This window comes from Lissotriton vulgaris, unplaced genomic scaffold (genome assembly GCF_964263255.1).
Source record: "Lissotriton vulgaris unplaced genomic scaffold, aLisVul1.2 SCAFFOLD_586, whole genome shotgun sequence".
Classification (NCBI taxonomy): domain Eukaryota; kingdom Metazoa; phylum Chordata; class Amphibia; order Caudata; family Salamandridae; genus Lissotriton; species Lissotriton vulgaris.
The window spans coordinates 874,714-896,157 of NW_028250360.1; the positions used below are offsets into that span (position 1 = coordinate 874,714).

The following is a 21,444-nucleotide window of genomic DNA, read 5'->3' on the forward strand; positions in this document are numbered from 1 at the left end:
GCCTAGACTGCTCGTGCCAAGCTACCTAGAGGGTGAGCGGGGGTTATCTCAGAGGGTTATCTCCCTGCCCTGACTAGAAGCAAGGGTCCCTATTTGGACAGTGGTACCTACCTCTGCCAACTAGAGACCCCCAGTCCTAACACTGGAGCTTACTGGAGGTGCCTGGTGGGCTAGTTGGCCCACCAGGGACCCTCAGGATTGACAGGGGATTAATTACCCAACTTAAAATGCACCACAGTCGCGTTTGCACAGTGGTGCACGGAGGAGGAGGGGCCTGACGGGATAAGTGTGCAAACGTGCACTGTCGCGCGTTTTAAGTTGGGGACTGCTACATAAATAGATTGCCCCCGGGACTTGGCCCAACCGGGGGCTTTGAAAACGAAGCGCGGGAGACCGCACTTCACTTTTGTACAATTTTGGAGTGGATTCACGCACTGGTGCAACTTCGCCCGAAAAAAAATGCTTTTTTGTCCCTGGCTGGCCTGGGGGTCAGGGTGTATTTACCCTGCCCCCTTTTCTTGTTAGTACACAGTATGGTGCTCAGGGTAGAGAAATGGGAGGAAAGGGTGTGAGTGGTCTTTAAGGGTTTGTGAGGGTGGTGGACACGGAGAAAGTGGTGTGACATGTGTTCATCACATAGACAATAAGATCTCAATCCGCACATTTTCCAAATGTACATAGCTCAACATGGACACCGAAATTTGTATACAATTGTCCCTGCTTTTACTCGTGTGGGTGTGTGTCGATGTTTCGATCCCAGATGATTAAGCTAGGTGAGTTCTGCCTTAGGACGGGGTCTTCATCATGACTGTAGTGGAGCAGCTTATCTTGTCAGCTCGTTACTTAATTGCAAGAGAACATCAGGCAATCCCCGGGAGGTTTGCTGAACTGCCTAGAGGACGTCAAGGAGTGGATGACCAACTCCTCCCTCAAATTAAACGGAGAAAAAACAGAGCTTATGCTTCTAGGTCCAGCCTCGCCAGCACCTTTCATTTCCTTGTGGCCTCGAGCCCTGGGCGCCCCCCCCACTCCCAAGGAAAGCGTTAAAAGCCTAGGAGTGTGGCTGGACAAGAAGCTTTCCTTCTCCACCCAGGCCACCAAGCTGTCCGCCACATGCTTTGGCATACTTAGAACCTTGAGAAAAGTCCTCCCACTTCTGCCCCTAGAAGCCAAGAAGGTGGCAGTACAAGGCCTCATCCAGTCCCGCCTGGACTCAAATAACGCCCTATACGTAGGGGCTCCTGAGATGACTCTCCGGAAGCTGCAGGTGGTGCAAAACTGCGCCGCACGCACCCTGCTGCAGTTTCCACGAACCCAGTCAGCTAGACCTGGACTGAAAAGTCTTCACTGGTTGCCAGTGAAGCACAGAGTGGCATTTAAGGCGCTATGTATTGCGCACCGGGCCTTTTGGAAGACGGGACCCGCAATCAACAACAACCTTGTCATCCCCTACCATCCAAACAGGAACCTTCGCTCCACTGAGGCTTTCCTGGCAGTTGTTCCTAGAGTGAAGAGAGTCAGGTCTGGGGGTAGGCTGTTCTCACTGAACACCGCTAAGCTTTGGAACACTCTCCCCTTCTCACTTCGTTCCAACCCAGACCTGCTGTCATTCCGGAAAAACCTGAAGATACTGCTATTTGCCAAATCCTCCGAGCTCTAACTCCTGTGCTCCGTCATGCCTCTGTCTCACCTTAGCGCTTGGATGCCCCCGGGCAGCAACCGCGCTCAATAAATTTATTTTCATTTCATTCATTTCACAGAAAGGCGGGTGAGGGCACATCCGAGCTCCTACTCATGGTGGAGGCGGCCTAATTTACTCGTCGCGTTCAAGAGATGGCAGGTCAGGTCGATTACTGTCAACTAGAAATAAATCAGTATGGAAAAGCAGAGCATACCCTTTCCTCCCATTCCTCTACCGTGAGCACCACACTGTAAATATCTGTGCATACAGAGTAATAACTCTTGAAAACTGATGCAAGGAATAGCACAATAAATTTGAGATTGTGTCTTCAGAAATAATTCTGCTTTGCATGTGATTTACTATGTTTATATTTATTCTTACTATTGTTTTATGCTACCTGACCACCTTCTATTGTACTGAATTGCTAACCCGGGCCTGGTAGGCTTCTGGGTATCCCCCATTGATACGCAACACCCTTTTCTTGTTATTTATATTTTTTTCACTTTTTTTTCTCCCTCCTTGAAGCACAAGATGGCTGCCAACACTTCCTGGTTTGAAGTCTTGGCAACCAATTAGAGCCATGCTTGTGCTTGGGGGGTTAGGCTCCGCCCAGATATCGAAACTTTTAATTTTTTTAATTTCTCAGGAACTACTGAATGGATATACACCATTTAAAAAAGGGATCTTTCTGAACCAAGACCTACCTTTTTGCCACATTTGGTGTAATTCCGTTCAGCAGTTCGGGCTGTAGCTTTGTCTAAAGTTTACTATGGAAATTAACATGGGGAAACGCTTTTTTCTCGGCCCCCGATTGTCTAATTATCCAGAAACTTTCAAGATAGGAGCTGACCGGAGTGGGCCACTAGTTTTGAAAATTTCTCGAAGATTCGTCAACCGGCGCCAAAGGTATTGGGATAAAGAACGCTATTCCTATGGAAACTAGGTCTTAACTGTAACTAACTACTGGAGACCGCCAGTAGGTCATATATATATATATATATATATATATATATATATATATATATATATATATATATATATAACACCACATTGCCACGCAGGGAGCCCACGACCTTGACAGGGCGGCCAGTGCTGCTGGTGCGAGGCTTCCAGCAATCAATTAAACACACGTCCCTCCTTCACGCTGGAAAAAGGTGCACTGACTCAGGCTGTAGTGCTTTTAAAAACCGTTTATTCAGGGAAAATACACAGAAGCAGCAAGCTCACAGTCCCAACGTTTCTGCTCCGTAGAGCCTTGATCACGGGATGAAGTCTTTGCATTTTTGAATTGCCCACGTGCTTCCTTTTAAAGCGCAGGCCGTATTCTATTGCAAGCTGCGCAGGGGAAACAGTAGTTCATTTTGAAAGGAACGTGAACAGCGCTGTTTAAATCCATAACTTTCAATATTCTAGCGCTGAGAACATTTTTCTTAATTTCATGGTTTCCTTTGCACATATGAAATAAGTCAGCTTGAGCTGCACAGTCTGTTTGTTCGTTTTCCACTCACTTATTAAAAGCAACAGCAGCCCGCAAACCGGAATTTCTTCCCAATGCTTCCCTTACTCGCCAGCCTCAGGGAATCCTTAATGTTCTCCGGGAGCAAGCAGGTCAGGCTCCAACAATTGAATAAACACCACATTGCCACGCAGGGAGCCCACGGCCTTGACAGGGCGGCCAGTGCTGCTGGTGCGAGGCTTCCAGCAATCAATTAAACACACGTCCCTCCTTCACGCTGGAAAAAGGTGCACTGACAGAACAATACCAGCACTCACACCCACTCACTCCTCCATAGAAGCACTCACACACTACTCACTCACTCGTAGAGACACTAACACAACCATTCACTCACCATACAGCCACTCATTCAACCAGTCACCCGTACAGCCACTTACATAGCCACACACTAACCCATATAGCTACTCACACACCCATTTATTTACGTCTACAGTCACTCACCCATACAGCCTCTCAACACAGCCACTCGCTTATCCATTATTTTATTTAATAATAAAAAAAAACACAGAAGAGAAGAAAACATGGACGCTGGAATTTAGTCCGTGCAAGCCACATTTCTTGAGCTGTCTGTGCAAACAGATAACAGCCTAGTAGATTAATTAGCGGACTAGTTATGCTCACTTAAGCACACATAAAGAAACATAATTTGGTAAATAAACAAAAAGGTTCTGTCGACATCTATATTTGCTGTTACCACTTGATGTAGAACGTTCTACTGGGGTCCAACATACAAAGTGCAAAGTATGTGGATCCAGGCTTTGAGGAACAGAAATATTTTGTTTCTAATGCTCGCTGGAGAATCTTTAGTGGTTGCACATAAGTCTGATATTCAATTTCTATTTTGGATAGCTGATTTGTTTGTTTCTTTTATTTTTAATAGACGATAGAAGAGGTTTGTGTTGTGACAGATAGTGTGTGTTTACGGTTTTCAATGATTGAGAAGAATGTTCTTTAGCCTTTGAAATATATGTTTCTGATGTTTATGTTAAAATGACCATTGTTTTACTGGTTGCCTGTCCTTAAATAAGGACCTCATACCATGTACACTTGGACGTGATGAAATCTGTATCATGGCTGGTTAACAAGATAGAAGTTAGATTTTCAGGAAAATACGATGTTCTCTTTGTACTTTTTGGGCCAGAAGGCATCTCTGAACTTGTCATCTCAAGGAGGATGGTATTACGCATGACATTGAGCAGCGAATAATCTAACATGTCTTCTGCTGCAACACTGAAATCAACCTTTTGGTAGTCTGTTAGCACGTTCTGCATTCAGTGTGGTTGAATGCGATTCTGCGATTAATATGTGAATGCTTGTTGCTCAGCATCTCTCGGTCGGTTGTGGATCTACGTCTCGGTACTTATTTCTGTATAGCTGCATGGATAAGATAGTCTCCCAGCAATAGATTTTCTACTTAGAATGACGTGCGACTCCACTGCCTGCACGAAGCCTTTTCTCCATAACTGGTTAATAAATGAAACTTTGATGACGTTTGATGAAATACATTTACTTCGCAGAGATTGCAGGGACTAAAGTCTGATATATAAAAAAATATATATATATGCTGAGAATCACTACATGAAAGCAGAGATGTTTATATCCTAATAACATTCAGTTACTGAGTTATTCTTTGCAGCAACATTTTGCTCTGCAGTAATGAGGCAATCCCTGATAGATACTTGTTTCATACGTCTTTCTTTCTTTCTTTCTTTCTTTGCAGTGCATCACTACTCGTCGGCAGTTTATTTTTGGTTGCAAGTTTGTGCGTTGCCGTTTATTGCATCATTTACTTAGAGTGGCACTGTGGAATCCCTGACTATGATGCCAAGTACCCAGCTTTAGTGCCCATTGCAATTACTACTTTCTTAGTAGCGTCTATTTGGTAAGTAAATTAGGTACATTAATCAACTGCAAATGTTTTTATTTTACCTCTGTTTCTTTTCAATGTGTGTGTTTTTTGTGTATTTTATACATGTGTATGCTTACATATTGACGAGTCTACTATAGCGACTCTGTGGTTATTGTTAAGGCACACATTCCTCTGAAAAAAACACTTATTGCTTTTCTAATTATTTCTGCACTGCCTCGCGCATGTGCACGAAATGTGGTACCTGCTTATAGCGTTTCATAAGTTACCTGCAGATCCGTCAAGACTCGTTAAAGTGAAAGATGGACAAAGGTGTTTCCCATATAAGCTCCGGTTTTAAGATATTTGTGCTACAAAATGAGACCGGCAAACTTCAAAAGCATAAATTGTATAGCTATTTCTTGATTAAATGTATTCATTCTGCAGTGGGACCTCAAATCTCAGTGGGCACACCATCAAGGGAATCTTTAGATGTTTACAGATTTCAGAGGAGACTGCAAAAGACCTGTAGTGGGGGCTCCTGGACCTGTTTTAGTCTGTTTTGCATATGGCTGGGTCCAAAGTGGGGTGGCGTAGTGGGCAAATGAGCAATGGATTTAACACAGATCTTTTAACTGGGGGGAATGTTTGCATTGTCAGCATTCCGTCCAACATTTGTTTCCTCTAATACTGAGAAAAGTCTAACGTCTTCTGCCAGTTCCCGCCCAAAAGACAGTGGTTTAGGCGCTGAAATCCATCTGCCTACACTACCAGAATTCCCTGCATCTTTCCTTACCTAAATTCCTCCTCATTCATCTGCAAATAACCCAGAATGCAGCTTCCAGCTTCTTCTCAAGATTCTATGCCTACTTTCCATCTCAGGCCACCTGAGGTGCCTTTTGTGAGTGTTTCACAAATCAAGGCCCTATGTCCAATGTAAAAAGCGATTGACAATAGAGATGCCATGTGTCTATGCATCCTAGCATCGCGCTACATTCCTGCTCACAATCCTCAGTTTGCTAATGAAACATTTGTCATTATCCCTCATGCCAGGAAAGCCATACAAGGTGGCTGGTTCATTACCGTGGTTTGCTCCTACTCTACAGAACCTTTCCATTGGTGCAACACCAGCAGTGCAGCATCAGGATGCCTCAGTGAGGATAACGATGACCTCTATGAAACTTCTCAACATGAACATTGGGCACCATGGTTAGATGTCTGCCATCAGGATTTCAGAAGATGTCCAAACCTTGTTTGTGGACATGATGGGGCTTTATTGTTTGATGAGAAGGCAGATTCTTGCCTAGTATGAGCACCCTATTCAGCATACTGCGTTCAGATCCCACTGAGCAAAGCGAAAGTCACACAGCAGCTCAAAAAGCCAACTGCCAGAATGTTGGGATACTTTACCACGTGAGACCCTGCTTGCTAACATTCTATTTATTACAGGACTGTGTAGAAGGAGTGAGAAGTGTATATAAAGATCGTTGCCTGAACCGTCTGTACATTCCCTCGCAGAATGTTCAGTACAATTTGATGGGCTGGAGTGGCTCTATTCGACCTGAATGTTTGGGATATATATATCAACGCTCAAGCTGCAAGTCACTGATGAGGCCAGAAAAGTCAAATAAATCTAGGATTGGTTATGTTCTGTTTAGAGGGCATGTGGCTTGCTAGTTCGAGCTGGTATGGGTGGATGGCCTGCCTGACCTGCTTATGGTTTGTCTGCTTCTGTGATGGCACAACCAAAGTAAACAATGTTATGGATTGCAGAAATACTAATTATCAGTGGTTCAAATTAAGTTAAACACTTCTATGCACCACTGTTTTTCTTGTGCATTCAGTTTTTGCACATGCCTTTGTCCACATTCTTCGTTCAGGTGTTGCACCTCTCAGGCCATGGCTGACCTGGTGTAACTGATATGGTGCTGGGGACTTGAACACAAAATAATGTTCCTATTCCATTTAAAAGGATGGGATTTCAAACCAGGCACTTGAACTTGACTTTACAACGCTTTCTGCAAAGAGAGAAGAAAGAAAAGAAGAAGTATGGGAGGTAGTGCAGGAAAAGAAGAGATGGTAAGTATGGCTACCACTAATATTAGGAATTTTGAGGGAAAGGTTCTACCTATAAAGTTATCAGTCTTGCACCTAGGCCCAAACATGTTGATGCAGTGTCTATGTGATGTACACTAGACATCAATGAACTCCCACCATCCAGTAGAACTTAGTAGGGTTTACAAAAAGGTCTTACATCCCTAACGTTACCTGTTAATTTTTAGGTCTCACCTGAGACAGCGCATGCCCTGTCCCTTACAAAACATTGTGTTTATTAACAATGGGCTTAGAGCCCACTCATAGCTTACCATTGAATCATTGATCGTCATCACTCTATTTTCCTCGCTTCTCTTTGCTCAGCACTTGCCAGCTTCACTTCTTTCGGGTTTTTGTCCCTTCTCACACTTTTTCGGGGGTACTTATTTTTCTTTTTCACTGGCAGTTCTTTATAAGAGTGTAAGTGTTTGTAGTCGTTCTCCCATCCTTCCCCTGTCCCCTTCTCCCTCCTCAATTTTTTCCCCGTCTTTGTTGCTTGCCCCATCTTTCTGCCGCATCGTTGCTTGACCCGTGGCTACCTCTCCCTGTCATTGTAGCTGCTCTGCTGTACAACATGGCTAAAACACATTGACAAAGCCAATAGCTCTCAAGTAGGTGGTATCGTTTGTTTTTTGGCAATGCTTATTTCTAATTGAGAAGTTCTAATAAATTGTAATAAATCTTTTTTTTTAAAACAGGGATGTAAAAAAATGTGTGCAATAAAAGTGATCACCTAATAGGCGTAGCGCCAAATGAGCTGAGTCTTCAGTTTTGACCTCTATCCAGTTTCTCATCATCAGTTTTCACTTTGATGCAATCCCACAAGGAACATGTAGTTTATAGAGGGCGTACCGGGAGGCCAGGCACAGTATTCTCCCACCTATAGTATTACTATCCTTGCTTCCAACCATAACTCCTCGCTCTGTCCCTGCTTAATCAATGATGAGTGGTATTACAACTTCAGCACTTTTCTATGTTGGTGCACACTAGGTTCTATTCTAATGAGCCATGACCGCTGCACTCTTAAAAATTAGTGTCAGGTGATGACTCCCTATTCAACTTTATTAATAGATCACCTGCACACTTTCAACGTAATGATTGTTGTTAAAAGACGAGAAAAATATATTTCTAGATTTCAACATGTTTCTTCCCTTACTCTTTTGCAGATTAATCAGGATCAGGTTGTTTCAGGACCCAACCCAAAATACTCACTTATAACAAGCAAAGTTCAGACTATTACCATAATTCAATACTCAGTCACAATGGGTTCATAGTAGAAGTACTATAAGTAAAGAAAGAGTCTCTATAAGTACTCTCCTGTATAGGGTTCCTTCTTAGATCGTTGTTCCAGAATCATGTCCAGTATTTCTGGTAATTTAAAAACAGCATTCACTGACTCTCAAAGAAGTGGATGCAGGAGCTCCAAGATCTCCTTACCTCTAGAACCTGTGGATAACGCTACAACTTATCATTTTTTGCAAAATGTATTTATTTATTGAGTTTTAAGTACAACACAAAAAAACTTGCACAATTGCGCAAGTAACAAAATGGGGATAGCCCCCTAGGCAAGACCACATCGGAACAAACAGGTACTGCAGACATTACCATGAAGACGTAGCACAGGCAATAACACAACAGCCAAATCATGTCGCATCCGTAGATGAGTGGACACTTGTAACTACGTGAACGTAGGCTTAATTGGATCACCCTAATAAACGCTATGTTGTTAGTGCGGTGTATATCTGATCTCCGCCCCGCATACGCGTTATGGCATAGTCATTGGGTGTCCAAAAGTGCTGTATGCCTACCTCATCCCGAGGTGACCTCTGGTTCATATAGCAGTGTCCAGAGAAAAGGAGAACCCCCGTGAAAAATAAGAATAAGCAAAGGTGCTTAATTAAAATACAAAAAAATCACCTGTATGACTTTAATAAAAAGATGAGATTTTGTAATTAAAAAACTTGGATATAACTTGGGATTGTGTAACTTGATCTTGTTATGCAATTTTCAACAAAAACGTCGACATGTTTCTGCTCCTTTTGTGCTCAGCCGGGTCTACGAAGCTTTCGTCAGGACAGACAGACAAAGTACATATAACATTTAACTTTACTTACACTACTTGTGTAGTAAGCTATAGTGTTGTTTGCAACACACTGGTTCTAATTTGTCCTAGAAATCCTTCATTAAAGGAGAATCCAAACTTCATCAGGGGAGAAGGGACTCCTTAGTCCCGAGCCGCATTTGGAACAATCTTCACGTCTAGTGCTGACTCTGCCCCTGTTTGGATTCTCCTTTAGAAGTTTTAGAAGTGGAGAAGTGTGGCTCAGGGGTTAGAGGCGGCAGACCCGGAATCTGAGATCGGCCCTGGACCAGGGTTCAATTCCCCGGCTCGGCGGGTCTTGGGCTCAAAAATTCCACGGACTCGATAATTCTCGCTCCGGTGCCTTCTTGACTCACGGGTTCACACTCTGCGACTCTGGGCAATAGCTTGCTTAATCTCCACAACGGCCCCTCGCGGCGGGATGCCTGGCTTTCACCTTGTGGATACCCTGCCGGGGTTATCTCACAGGGGAATACCAGGACGGGTTCCCTAAGCAAGCGCTGGGACAACCCACTGCGGGTAGCTGTGCGCTGTATAAGCTCAAATACATTTACATTTACATTACACAGGGACAAATCCAAATGCTTGAATCTTCTGGCCTGATACCCCAACATCAATGGGATCAGGTTCAGACGGAACCTCATCAAGATAAACTGATGGTTTGAGAATGAGACCGCTTCTTAATAGGAGAACTCTCCCTCTACCAGTGGAGGCGTCAGTTTATACATCCGGATTGTCTGTACTCCATAATTCCTCTCCCTGCATTTGTAATGAGCCCTCAAGTTAAAAGTCTCAAACAGTCTATGCTTAGAGAACTTTTTATATGAATTGGGTTTCTTAAAAAGATTTATCAAACCTAAGGTGTTGAGTTTCCGCTAGACATAGTTTAACCATCTGCTCCTACTACGGTTTTCCAATTTTAGTAAATTGCTAATGATCCTTTGATTAAAGGGAAGAACAGTAACCCTATGCCAGATTGATAGCCACAGCAGCAGTGGGGCCATGTGATAAGTCGGTGATATACGGAAGACCCAGATCTATATGGGCAACATAATTTGAGTATGATTGTGGCAGGGAAGTTAATGATTTAACAATTTTTTTTTCAATTGACTGGAGGGTGTCAATGGGGACCATCCCCCATACCCCTGCCCCATAAGTCACAGCTGATACTGTTTTAACATGATCAATCTTTTTTATAGGGTCTAGAGGTTTCGAGCCTAGCCTCCTATAAAATGATTTTAATGCCGCTAAACTCCTTTCCATAACCATAACCCTACCTTCCACCAGGTGTGTCTACGAAAGGTTGTAATCAAAAAGAACTCCAAAATATGGGAACGAGTTCACCACCTAATTTTTATGTAGTCCATATGGAAATATGGGATTTTTCCTTTATTCTTGCCCCTGCAATTAAAATAAAAGACTTTGCCTGATTAATTTCAGATCCAAAGTGTTCTTAAATGCCACATATGCGGTGATGAGGCATTAGAGGCAAAAGCCCATTCTGGAAAGCAGTACGGTATCGTCGTCGTACGCCTACATGGGGATACGTTGGGAATCAAAAGTAGGGATGTCCAGTGTTTCACCCATCAGTGCCTCCTCCACACTGTTTGTGTAGATTGAAAAAAGAAGCGGTGCGAGGACGCAGCCTTGCCTTACCCCTCTTAAGATGTTGAAGGGGCGGGTTCGCTCCCCATTCTACTTATACAGAGGCATGAGAATACATTTGCCGAATGAAATCATTTAGGGCCTGTTCGATTCCCATCTCCACCATAATATTCCAGAGCTTAGGGTGGGACACGCAAGGCAAGATGAAGCTTCCCACCCGGAGCTCTGGTATATTTGTCCATTGTAAGGGAGAGGTTCAGGCACTGATCAACAGAGCCCTTCCCTTGTTGGAATCCATACTGGGTCTTCATTAGAAGATTTCTGTCTCGGGCCCAGAGTTCAAGTCTAGAACGGAGGAGAGGACCCATCAATTTGACTGTCGTGTCTATAAGAGCTATGGATCTATAGTTTTTTGGATTCCCCTTATCTCCCGTTTTGTGAATGGGAACTATTACACTCGTCCTCCACGAAGGTAGTGGGCTAGTTTGCGCAATCTTGTTAAAAGAAATTGCCAGAAGGGGGACCCAGAGATCCTAATCCACATGAAAGAAATCTATGGGAACCCCGTCCGGGCCTGGCACTTTCCCCATACTGCATGCCTTTAAGGCACACTTTACCTCTAAGAGAGAGAACACTAATTTATCCTGAGAATTAAACCCTACTGTGTTATGGGGACTGGGCGTGGTGTCAATAAGAACAAAAACTTGACTAATGTGCCACCCAATCTTTTTCACCTTCATGGACTCTAATGTGGGGTCTCCTTGCTTCTTAAAGTAGGGGGCATTAATTGTATCCAGAACTCTTGACTGTTTCCTGTTTGTGAGGTCTCCTTTAATCTTGCCCAAATCTCGTCCCTTGGTACCCTTTCCCTGAACTTTCTTGCCATTTTAGACTCCCTGCGCAGCGATGCAATTAATAATGTGTCTCTAGGTTAGGTCCTGAGTGCAATTGCCAGGGCCTTTCTTGATTTTGAACAAGATGTATCAAACCAGCCCTTTGCCCTTTTGGGTTTATAACATGTTAAGGCGCTGCTTATGTTTTCTAGGATTTTCATAAACCCTAGTAACATTACATGGGTAGAGATATTTGAATCCAAGCAGGTTTCGATGCTATCAAGAGAGTTGTTCACCGTTTCGAAAAGGAATTTAGAACTATCAATCTGGGCCCACTTGAGCTGGTATTCCTTTCTTCTCACTAAGAGTGGCGGATCAATGTCCTGTTCGGTGGGCACTTCTCTGGAGACAAATTGAAACTCACCGGTTAAGATAGCATGATCGCTAAAAGTCGTGAATTGGGCATCAACATTAGTACAGGTCTCATTAGGAAGGTTTGAAACCAGGGTCAAATCAATAGTTGCTTCGTAGTCAGACCATTGAAAGGTTTTAACAGGGAGTCCAAGAGGGAAGAATAGTTATTCACAATCACCAAATTCCTGGCTGATAGTATTCGATTAAGACTGTTACCACAGGTGCAATGTGAAAAATTAGATAAGGGATTACCCGTATGGTCCACAAAACCACATACATTCTCTAGGTTATATTTACAAGGATGAATGTTAAAATCTCCCAGCCATATAATATGTATGGGTGCCTTTAACCTTGTTAATATTTCATCCAATTCCCTATTTACTTTGCCTACAGCCAGGTACATATTAGGCCCGAAATTGTTATTGTAAAAGTTAATTAAAAGCCATGTGCCTTGTTTAGCCAGCTCAAAATTAAGGATGTGGAAAAGCTGGCTCCTGTCGTGTTAGGGATCAGTGTTAACAAGCCCCCCTTAGACCTCCCTGATGATGACAGAGCAGCCCTAGTTTGAAAAGAGCGATTGCCATTTACAAAAAACGCGCCTGTTACCCAGGTTTCTTGGAAGGAAATTATGTCTCAATTCTGCCACATTTTTACCCACTGATCATCACCCAACTTATTTATTATACCCGCAACATTCCAGGATGCTAATAAAAATGTACTAGGCTTCCTTGGCTTCTGGTCAGACGATCTAGGGGACTCAGTAATGTCAAGTGGTACAGTTTGTAGTAGGGAGAGCCCCTCAGGTGGCCTTGGGGGGGCAGTCAGTTGCAGAGATCCATACCTGAGAGTGGGGCCCATCTATTTGAGGTAGGTATGCCTGAGTTTCCCAGGGAGGTAAGATTGGTATGACCCGCTCTATAGTTCTGTGTTAGTTCCAGAGCTATATGAGGGACAGGGGTATAAAAGTGACTTAAAGGGAGGGCTACAATGTGGGAGACCCTAGGTGGTACTCTGTGTAACGGAAACAAAACAAAATCTGGATAGTGATGAGGTAATAAAGTTGAGTACCACACAATCGCCTTCCAGGTTTATTTGGGTCGGTCCCACCCACCTTACCTTTCTTGCCATAATAATATGGCTGAGAAGGCGTGAGCCCCCCTTCATCCAGCTTGTTGTATGGATAGACAACCAGTGAAGAGATTTATCAAATAAATGGGTCGTGGATTCAAACTGACCCTCCTTCAGAATGGAGACATTACCTAAAATCAATACAAGGGGAGCCGCTGAAGGAGGTAGATGCAGCGGTTCCGACCGAACAAGGGCCTGGCCCTCAATATTTTCCCCCTGATTTAAACTGACAACATTGGCTCCCACGGTTTTACTTAGGTGTGGATTACATACGGGCCTATCCGAGGTATTACTACAAATTAGGGGGGAAATTTGAGGAATTGCCAGTCCTTTGCAATATACTGGTTAGCCCTTGCGGGGCAAGGTATGGAGCAAGAGTACTCAAGTTCATATTTCGACAAGGTTCCTGTTTCTTTAATCTATAAGTCCTTTGCCCTTCTTCCATTCCAACAGTGGAGTGTGATGTACGAGTGTCACCCTGCAAACCCAGACCCTCTAGTTTGGCCAGCTTCTCTTCAATTTCAGGTAGTTTCAGCTGCAAGGGGCTTAGTGACACCATAACCAGGGTCCTCCATTCATTTTCAAAATTCGTCTCTATTCAGCTAGGAGGGCAGCGTTGCTTGGTCAGTGGCCAATGAAGTAGGACTTTGCCCCCGTGCTGGATCGCCGTGCCCTTTAAGTTTTGTGAGTTTGGCCGAAGGAGCCCCTTTGGTTGATTTAGGTTTTTGCGCCCCTCTTTCGCTTTACTGGCGGTTCACTCATTAGATCATTATTATGTGACTTGGAAGGCTCGTCCGTTATTCCTATACTGGGCCCATTTGGAGTATCAGAAGAGATAGGGGAAACCTGGTCTGGTGGAGGTGTAGTGTAGTTCCTATTTTCCGTATAGGCCCTGCGCATTGGAATAACCTAAATAGGAGTGTAGACGTAGAAGTGCGGTCTTCCAGGTCTCTACTGACTATGTTAGACTTAATTGGGCTTGTACCAACTAGCTCAGAGGTCACTGTAAACTTTCTTGACTGAATAGGAAGTGATCAGCTTCCCTGGCTCAGACTAGAAGGGATTCAGTTTTCCAACAACCGCATAAACATGACAACTTTGCTCCTGAGTCAATCTCTAGAGTCGTGTGAAACAATAGACGGCTATTTCACTCAGTCAGTTGTGCAAGAATTACTTCCACCAGGATGCAGAGAATAGAGAGACGGGCGTTTTCAATAAAAGGTATTATTTATTGAACATTCTTTCTTCTCATGCAAGAGAAATGAATTGCCACAATTGCAAGACTTGTTATTATAAAAAGTGCGTACAGTAAAAGGAGTATTGCGAAATAATACTGTAAAAGCATTGATATGGTTTCTTAGCCATACAATGGTTAAAATGAATAAAATATATACATTTGGCTAACGTCCTCAACTGGTGCTTCTAACTACGCCTACCCCGGTGTACCTGACCTAAGCCTAATACATGGGAGGGAGTACATAAGTAGCAGTTTGAGTTAAGTTAAGTTTTGCCAAGGGTTTGCTTCAAGAATTCTCTCTAAGGGTTTAGTCAACACCATACCTCTGGAATAGAATATTGGAGTCTGGTATCTCCCCTCAAGACTCGATATTCCAGTCAACCGCAAGGGTAGGCTGGAAACGCCGGAGCTGGATTTTCTCAGCAGGAGAAAAGACAGCGTCTTTCTCAACGCGTCAAGGAGGAGGAGGGGCAGCGTCCGTGGGCTTCTCGCATCTGCTGGGCTCTGCAAGTGACGGCTGTTCTGCTCCTGTATTCACCACCACCATCGCACTTGCTTAAGGCAACGTTGGTATTATTTATACCTGAAAGGTGCCTTGTTTGACGTAAGTTTTTGGACATAAGACGTCAATAAAGATGTCACTAAGAACTGGTCGTTCTTACAGTGCTCATTAGAGTTCTATTACTAATAAAAACAAAGCAAGCGGGGCTTTCCCAGGTTGCTGGGGGTTTTATCTGTTGAAAGAACTCTGTGTGTAATCTAGGAATCTAAGATAGTGGCTTCTGCTGTGTCATGTACTGTAATGAGCTGCAGAGACGAATTTCTGAAATATGGCTCTGGTCGTTTATGCCATTATAGGGGTATGAATTGATTATAGCCGTATAGGGGCATAAGGTCACAATATTGATCGGGTTCCTATATTGATCTGGGTCCTAGATAAAACACACAACACCCACTCCACGAATTTATGTCCATCAAATTACTAAAAACGAATGCAATAAGATGTGTGTGATATTTCCCACCCCAAAATACAAATTTGCATTTGAAATGGCGTATTCAAAATACATGAAAATATAGGTACTGTACGTTTTTAAGCATAGGAATCATTCAAAATATTGCATATGTAATCAGTTGAACAATTTTGCGAAAAAAGATTTACACATGAAAAAGTCTCTTGATACAGAAAAGAAGGGCGAGACTATTTCATCACATATATAAATACAATTGCTGTAAAATGTGCTAGAGGTCGAGGTAAAGTTATTTTGTCTCTAGATGTACTAAAAATAGAAGTTCTGTTCTTTATGAATGGTTCTACTTTAAGCAAAAGTATTTGTGCCAAAAAAAGGGAAATATTTTGGAAAAAAGGTCAGATTCAAAAATACTTCATAATGAACGGGGGAATAGAGTTCCAAACGCTTTGCAGTAGTTTTTGTTGATCAAAACTGAAGGCCGAATACAGAGTTCATGGGAACGCTGTGCGCTGGAATGCTTTTCAAAAATCATTGTTTTTGTTCAGGGGAGAACATCATATCAGACAGGCTCTCAAAGAATAGGTCTACATATTCAGGTGACAGTTCGACCAAGTTCGATAATGCTGTAACTTGGCAGGTGTGAGAATGATTGCTATCATCGGTGACTGGATCAGCAATGCTCACAGAAGGCCGTACCTGGGTGATGTTGCTTTTATGCACCTCTTCACTGCCGCCACCTAGTCGTAGCGCAGGAGTTTCCACAAATGCCGTCATCAGGATTGGTAGCCGCTGGGGACAACACAATGCATGAGCCGTTACAGGACTTAGCAAAGTATCAATATCCATTGGTACTGCTGATGGTAGTGTAAGACAGGTGTCTAACACGCATTCTTCTCCGCATAGCATACATCGAAGCACAGGTAAGATGCAGGTCTGCCATATAGGTCTGAATGAAAGAAACCAGGTCATGTTCAGATCTCTCAGCCTGGCCAATCCAAGGACTCAAGTTATGCGGTCCCGGTAGCGTACTGCTAGGATCGTTTCTTCCATCCTTGCGGGAGTCATGTCTGTATTTTGGCTTGCCATATCGGAGCAGGAGGATCAAAAATAAAATGCCTGCTACAAGTCCCAAAATCAGGGGTATGCCGCCAAAGACTGAATGGACAAAATTAGGAATTATTCTCAGGATTACTTTGAATGGTGTTAACAGTCCCGAAAAAAGGGTCTTAAATACGTTTGAGATACCTACGGCATCCGACATATTTAGAATTTGCCTAAGCATTTCTGTGAAATGCATGGGGCAATTTGTTGATAAAAGGTCATGTATCTCCGATGTTGTCCTTGCAACTTGGAGATCATACGTCTCTTTTGATGACCTGATGGGCACTGTTTTCTATAAAAGCACAGACTTCATTCTGCTTAAAGTATCAATTCGTATAGAAGAGACATTCAAACGAGGCCAGACGGGAGTCTCTGAGTCTCCAGGGCCGTTTGGAAACAATGCTTGCATACAGCAAGTGACCATGGAAGTTACGCTTACGAGATATGCTTTCCCTGGCAGCAAGCCACAACAGCTGTGATCCGTTATTAGAATGTAACTCCTGTTAGAAAGCTGCCTAAAGAAGGGCTTTATCTGCGTTGCAGGTGTGACGTGTTGGTGGCATGAAAGGTTGTTTGAAGTTCCTTCACAGGCCCCGTGTAAATTAATACCCTGGCTCTAAAGTATACCGCTTAGTGAATGTTTACAATTGTCACCACTAAGAAATACATTTTTGTTATTGTCACTATAGCATGTGTGTGTATATGGTAATTTCCATGCTGACTTAATGTACCCTTTACCCAATTGTTCATACTGGCCAGTAGGTATATACTCAAGGCAATTTTTAAATCGGAAAGTTGTTATCGGAATTGTGATAATCCCATGTATTATCCATTCAATGACAGGTCTTTCTGACAGTTATTCGTGTCAGTAGACCAGATTAACCACTTTTTCCAATCAGGATGTGTTCTGTTTAAATGTAAAATTTTTGATACGTCTATTTCAATATCTGTGGTTGTATTATCAGGTATTGGCTTTGGAATAGACGGTTTGTTAAGGTCTTTAATCTTAGCTAGGCCAAGACAGGATGTTTGGTGAATTGTGTCATTTAAGAACATTATTTGTTCTGGGATCATGCAGGCTCGAAATAATGCTTCTACACCTTGTACCTGCCAATCTTTTGTACCCCAGATGGTTTTTGTTTCAATATTGTTTTTCCAGAAATCAAAACCAAATGTCACCATTTTTTCATAAAATGCTTCTGAATATATCAATTTAGTATTTGTCAGCATTGTTTTCGTCCCTGTTTCTGCATCACTGATGTTAAACCCTGAGAAGTACTGAAATTTCTCATAGAATGTTTTCGAACTACTTTTAGGTGGAGTAGCACAATGTTCCCATTGATTATATTTAAAAACATTTCTAGGTTGTGCAGATTTATGCAAGTAATGGTCCCCAAAATGCGAGAAGCAATGCATCTGTTCATAATTAGACGAACCTTGTAAATAATCATGTTCTTGAAATTTTGCTGACAACACTAGATCTGACATCATATTATTTATACTTTCAAAATCCCAATCATCAGAGAATGTACTTGGTTTTACAAAGTCACTTAACGAAACCTTGAACTGGTGAGGATATTTCAAGATTTCGACCGGGCCATATACTTCATAGTCAGTCTTGTCCCATACTACCCCACCGGGTATTGGAATGGCTGTGATATTCACTGATGATAGTTCTCTTTTCTCGATGTAAGATGATTTGTGTTGTTTCAGGACTAAGTTGATGTTCTGACTTGCTGTGTCCATTGAACTGTATTTCCCCTCAATGAATTTTCCCAAACAAAGTACCATGATGAGCCAAAGTAGGAGGAAAAATGCACCTAATCAAAACCAGAACTCTAACCATGGGGAAATAAAATAAGTTTTCTTGAGTTGTTGAAAGAGTTCTGTTGCTTTGTCTTTAAAAGTCTTTGTTTCTGGCTTTTCTTCTGGTTCGCTTGGATCTACAGAAAAGTTATCGAAATTGAGGAAGTAACCAGATGCAGTTCTGTCGATTGTTGGAATCGTTTTCTCAATTTGTCTTTCATTAGCACATTCTGATGCCACATCATTGTACACTGGTGTTTCATGACGAACTGTTTCAATCTGTGTTTCAAGAGGCACGAGTTCCATGGCATTATTGCATAGTCCTTCTCTGTTTACTGCAGGTTTATCAAATGTGATTAGTCTTTCAGTTTGAACCTCTTTGATTGTTGCCAATTTGGGTATTCTGTTGTTTCTTGGGAGTCCACTTGGCCTACTGTTGATTATAGGCCACATGATTGTGGTTTTACCAGGTCGATTGATACAACTCTGTTCTCCTTTATACCAGCAAGAGGCGGTAGTACTACTGATCTTGTTCCGTTGATTGCTAAGACAGGTACTGCTTTTCTGAAAGAAGGCCCAAATTCCTTCTTCACCGCTATTTTCTCCCTGACCAGATCCCCAATCTTTGGAATCCAGACAGTTCTTGCTGGGGCTGGTGGTGTGTCTTCAGTGGTGGTTGGCTGTTGCTTTATTTTTATGTTGCTCAAGGATTTTCTTGTTCCATTCAAGTCCTGTAAAACAGCCAAACGATCTTTGATGTCAAAGTCTTTATTCTTATCTTTTTCCACTGAAGCCTGACTATCAAGATCCTGAATATGCATTCTAGTTCCGAACAATAGTTCGTACGGGCTGAAACCTTTTAGAGAATTTCTTGGCAAATTATTTAGACTAAGTTGGACACTTATTAAATGTTTGACCCACCCATCACCCGAACCTAATACCTTCGCCGTTATAGATTGCTTTATGTCTCGGTTTTTTCTTTCCACTACACTGTTCCCTTCGGGGTGAAATGGACAAGAGTATCGCAACCCAACGCCCATACTGGCCATGGCCTCCTTATAAGCTCGAGAGCTGAAAGCAGGACCCTGGTCAGAATGGAACATGGCAATTGCGTATGTGCCGATAAAGACTCGCAGATCTTTTATAACCGTTTTGGCGTCAGCCGAGCGCTGGGGCCACATTTTTATAAGTGAATGTAGTCTTAAACAATTAATAGGACGCTGGATTTTACGTATAGGTAGCTTCAAGCTAACTTATACGTTTGGCCATGGCATTACTCCGGAAGATTCATTGCTGCGATCTCTGTCGCAGTCCGGACAATTTTTTACAAATTTGTAATGTTGTATGCTCATTCCTGGCCACCAGTACTCTGATTGTAATTCTTTCAGAGAATCTTTCATCTGGTTGTGCCTTGCACCTTCTCCAAAGTGTGCGTCTACTATTAATAACTTTCTCCAGTTCGTGTTTGGAATTACCCTATCCCCCACTCCAGGGATTCGAGCAAAAGGAACGGAGTTTGCATCAATTACGTATGTATAATTGAGTGGATACTTCACGGGTAGTGCTGCACAGTCGCTTTTTAAGGACGTTTTTACTGCCAGCATGGTTTCCCCGTCTATGTATTTTTCTGAACTCTTTTTTGTGGCTACGGAAGCCAGTTTAGTTGCTTCCGTTTTGGCTGTAATAGCCAATGAATTCCCTGCAACGTGAACGCCATCACGTTGATGACTCAGAGTGTGTATCACGTGAGTCTTTTGTAGTTCTTTCTGTAAAAGAACTACTTGTTTCCAAAGCATTTTATGCTTGATTGTGGCACCTGTGTCATCTTTGTAATCATTTTGAACCCAGCTCTGCAACCTATTATTGTAAGAGTCGACGCAAAAATGCGAATCGCACACGATTAGTGTTGGGAATTCACGTTCTGCATTTTCAAGCGCCATCTTCAAGGATCTGATTTCAGCTCGCTGAGCCGAACATTTTCTCAGTGATTCAGTTTTTGTTATTTTCGGTCTGAATTTACCGCAGAGCCAGCGACCTTTAACAATCGCGCAGGCTGCATCGTAGGATTTATTTTCTACATTGTAGTGCTGTACAAATCTGTCCGTACATATTATACAGGAGTACTGTTGTAGAGGAAGAATTTCGATTGGCAGAGGATATTCTTTTTCATAATTTAAATCATTCAGTTTTTTCATGTGCGGTTCGAAATAGTATTTCACTTCTTCCGCAGCAAGAGAATTTTCCCACTGTATCCATTTAGGATCCAGTGACACTGTAGGCAGGTTTACTGGGCTGAAGAGTGCCTCGAAGGCGGATTCTGCTGTGAAAACAGTCATCCTTTTGCCTTGTGCTAGTTCTCGTTCTGTCGCTATAGCAGTTTGCACTGCTTTCACTGTATTTTCTATTAGACTGAATGTTTTTTCTGCTTGTGTGTACAAGTGAGATTTGTAAGCTATTGGTACCATTTCTCCCTCATTAGAGGTCAGGTACGTGAATCCGCATCTTCCTGGGATGACTCGGATTACAAGGTTGCGTGTGTTGTCACGTGTGTCTAATTTTGTTTTTGCTAACATGTCTGTTTGCAGTGATCTCAAAATTTCTGTGTGTTTTTGAGTCCAGTTGATTGATTTAAAATCCGGTTTAATTAATTTGTAGAGAGGTTTAACCCTTTCCGCATAATTTAATATATATGTTCTTCCAAAATTCAGGAAGCCTAGAATCGATTGTAAGTTATTCAGCGTTTTTGGTGCTTGGAGTACAGCGCACTTTTCTAAGAAGTTGTCCGCTAGGCTTTTTCCTTCACTTGATAATTCGTATCCTAAAAATAAGACTGTCAGATGGGCAATTCTTGACTTCTTGAAGTTGAATTTGTAACCCTCTGCAGCGAACCCAAGTATTATGCTGTTCACCCTTTTCAAGTGAGTATCCAAGTCGTCGTCTGTTAGATAGATGTCATCGACATAAGATACTTCCTCATCATCATACATTTGTAGTAACTCTGTTACTCAGGCTGAGAATAGTCTTGGGCTGTTCTTGAATCCCTGTGGGAGCCTACAGAAATTTTTCTGTGACCCCATTATTGAGAAAGCGGTCAAGTACCTACTTTCTGGT

General features: G+C 42.6%; 1 protein-coding gene across 1 annotated transcript in view; it reads left to right on the top strand.

The window, feature by feature from the left end:
- LOC147663283 (transmembrane protein 128-like) overlaps nt 1–21,444 on the top strand; it is a 163,983-nt gene that overhangs the window by 85,747 nt on the left and 56,792 nt on the right. Inside the window, exon 3 of the mRNA XM_086950563.1 lies at nt 4,918–5,079. Coding sequence (XP_086806689.1) covers nt 4,918–5,079 — 162 coding nt within the window. The remainder of the gene's footprint in view (nt 1–4,917; nt 5,080–21,444) is intronic.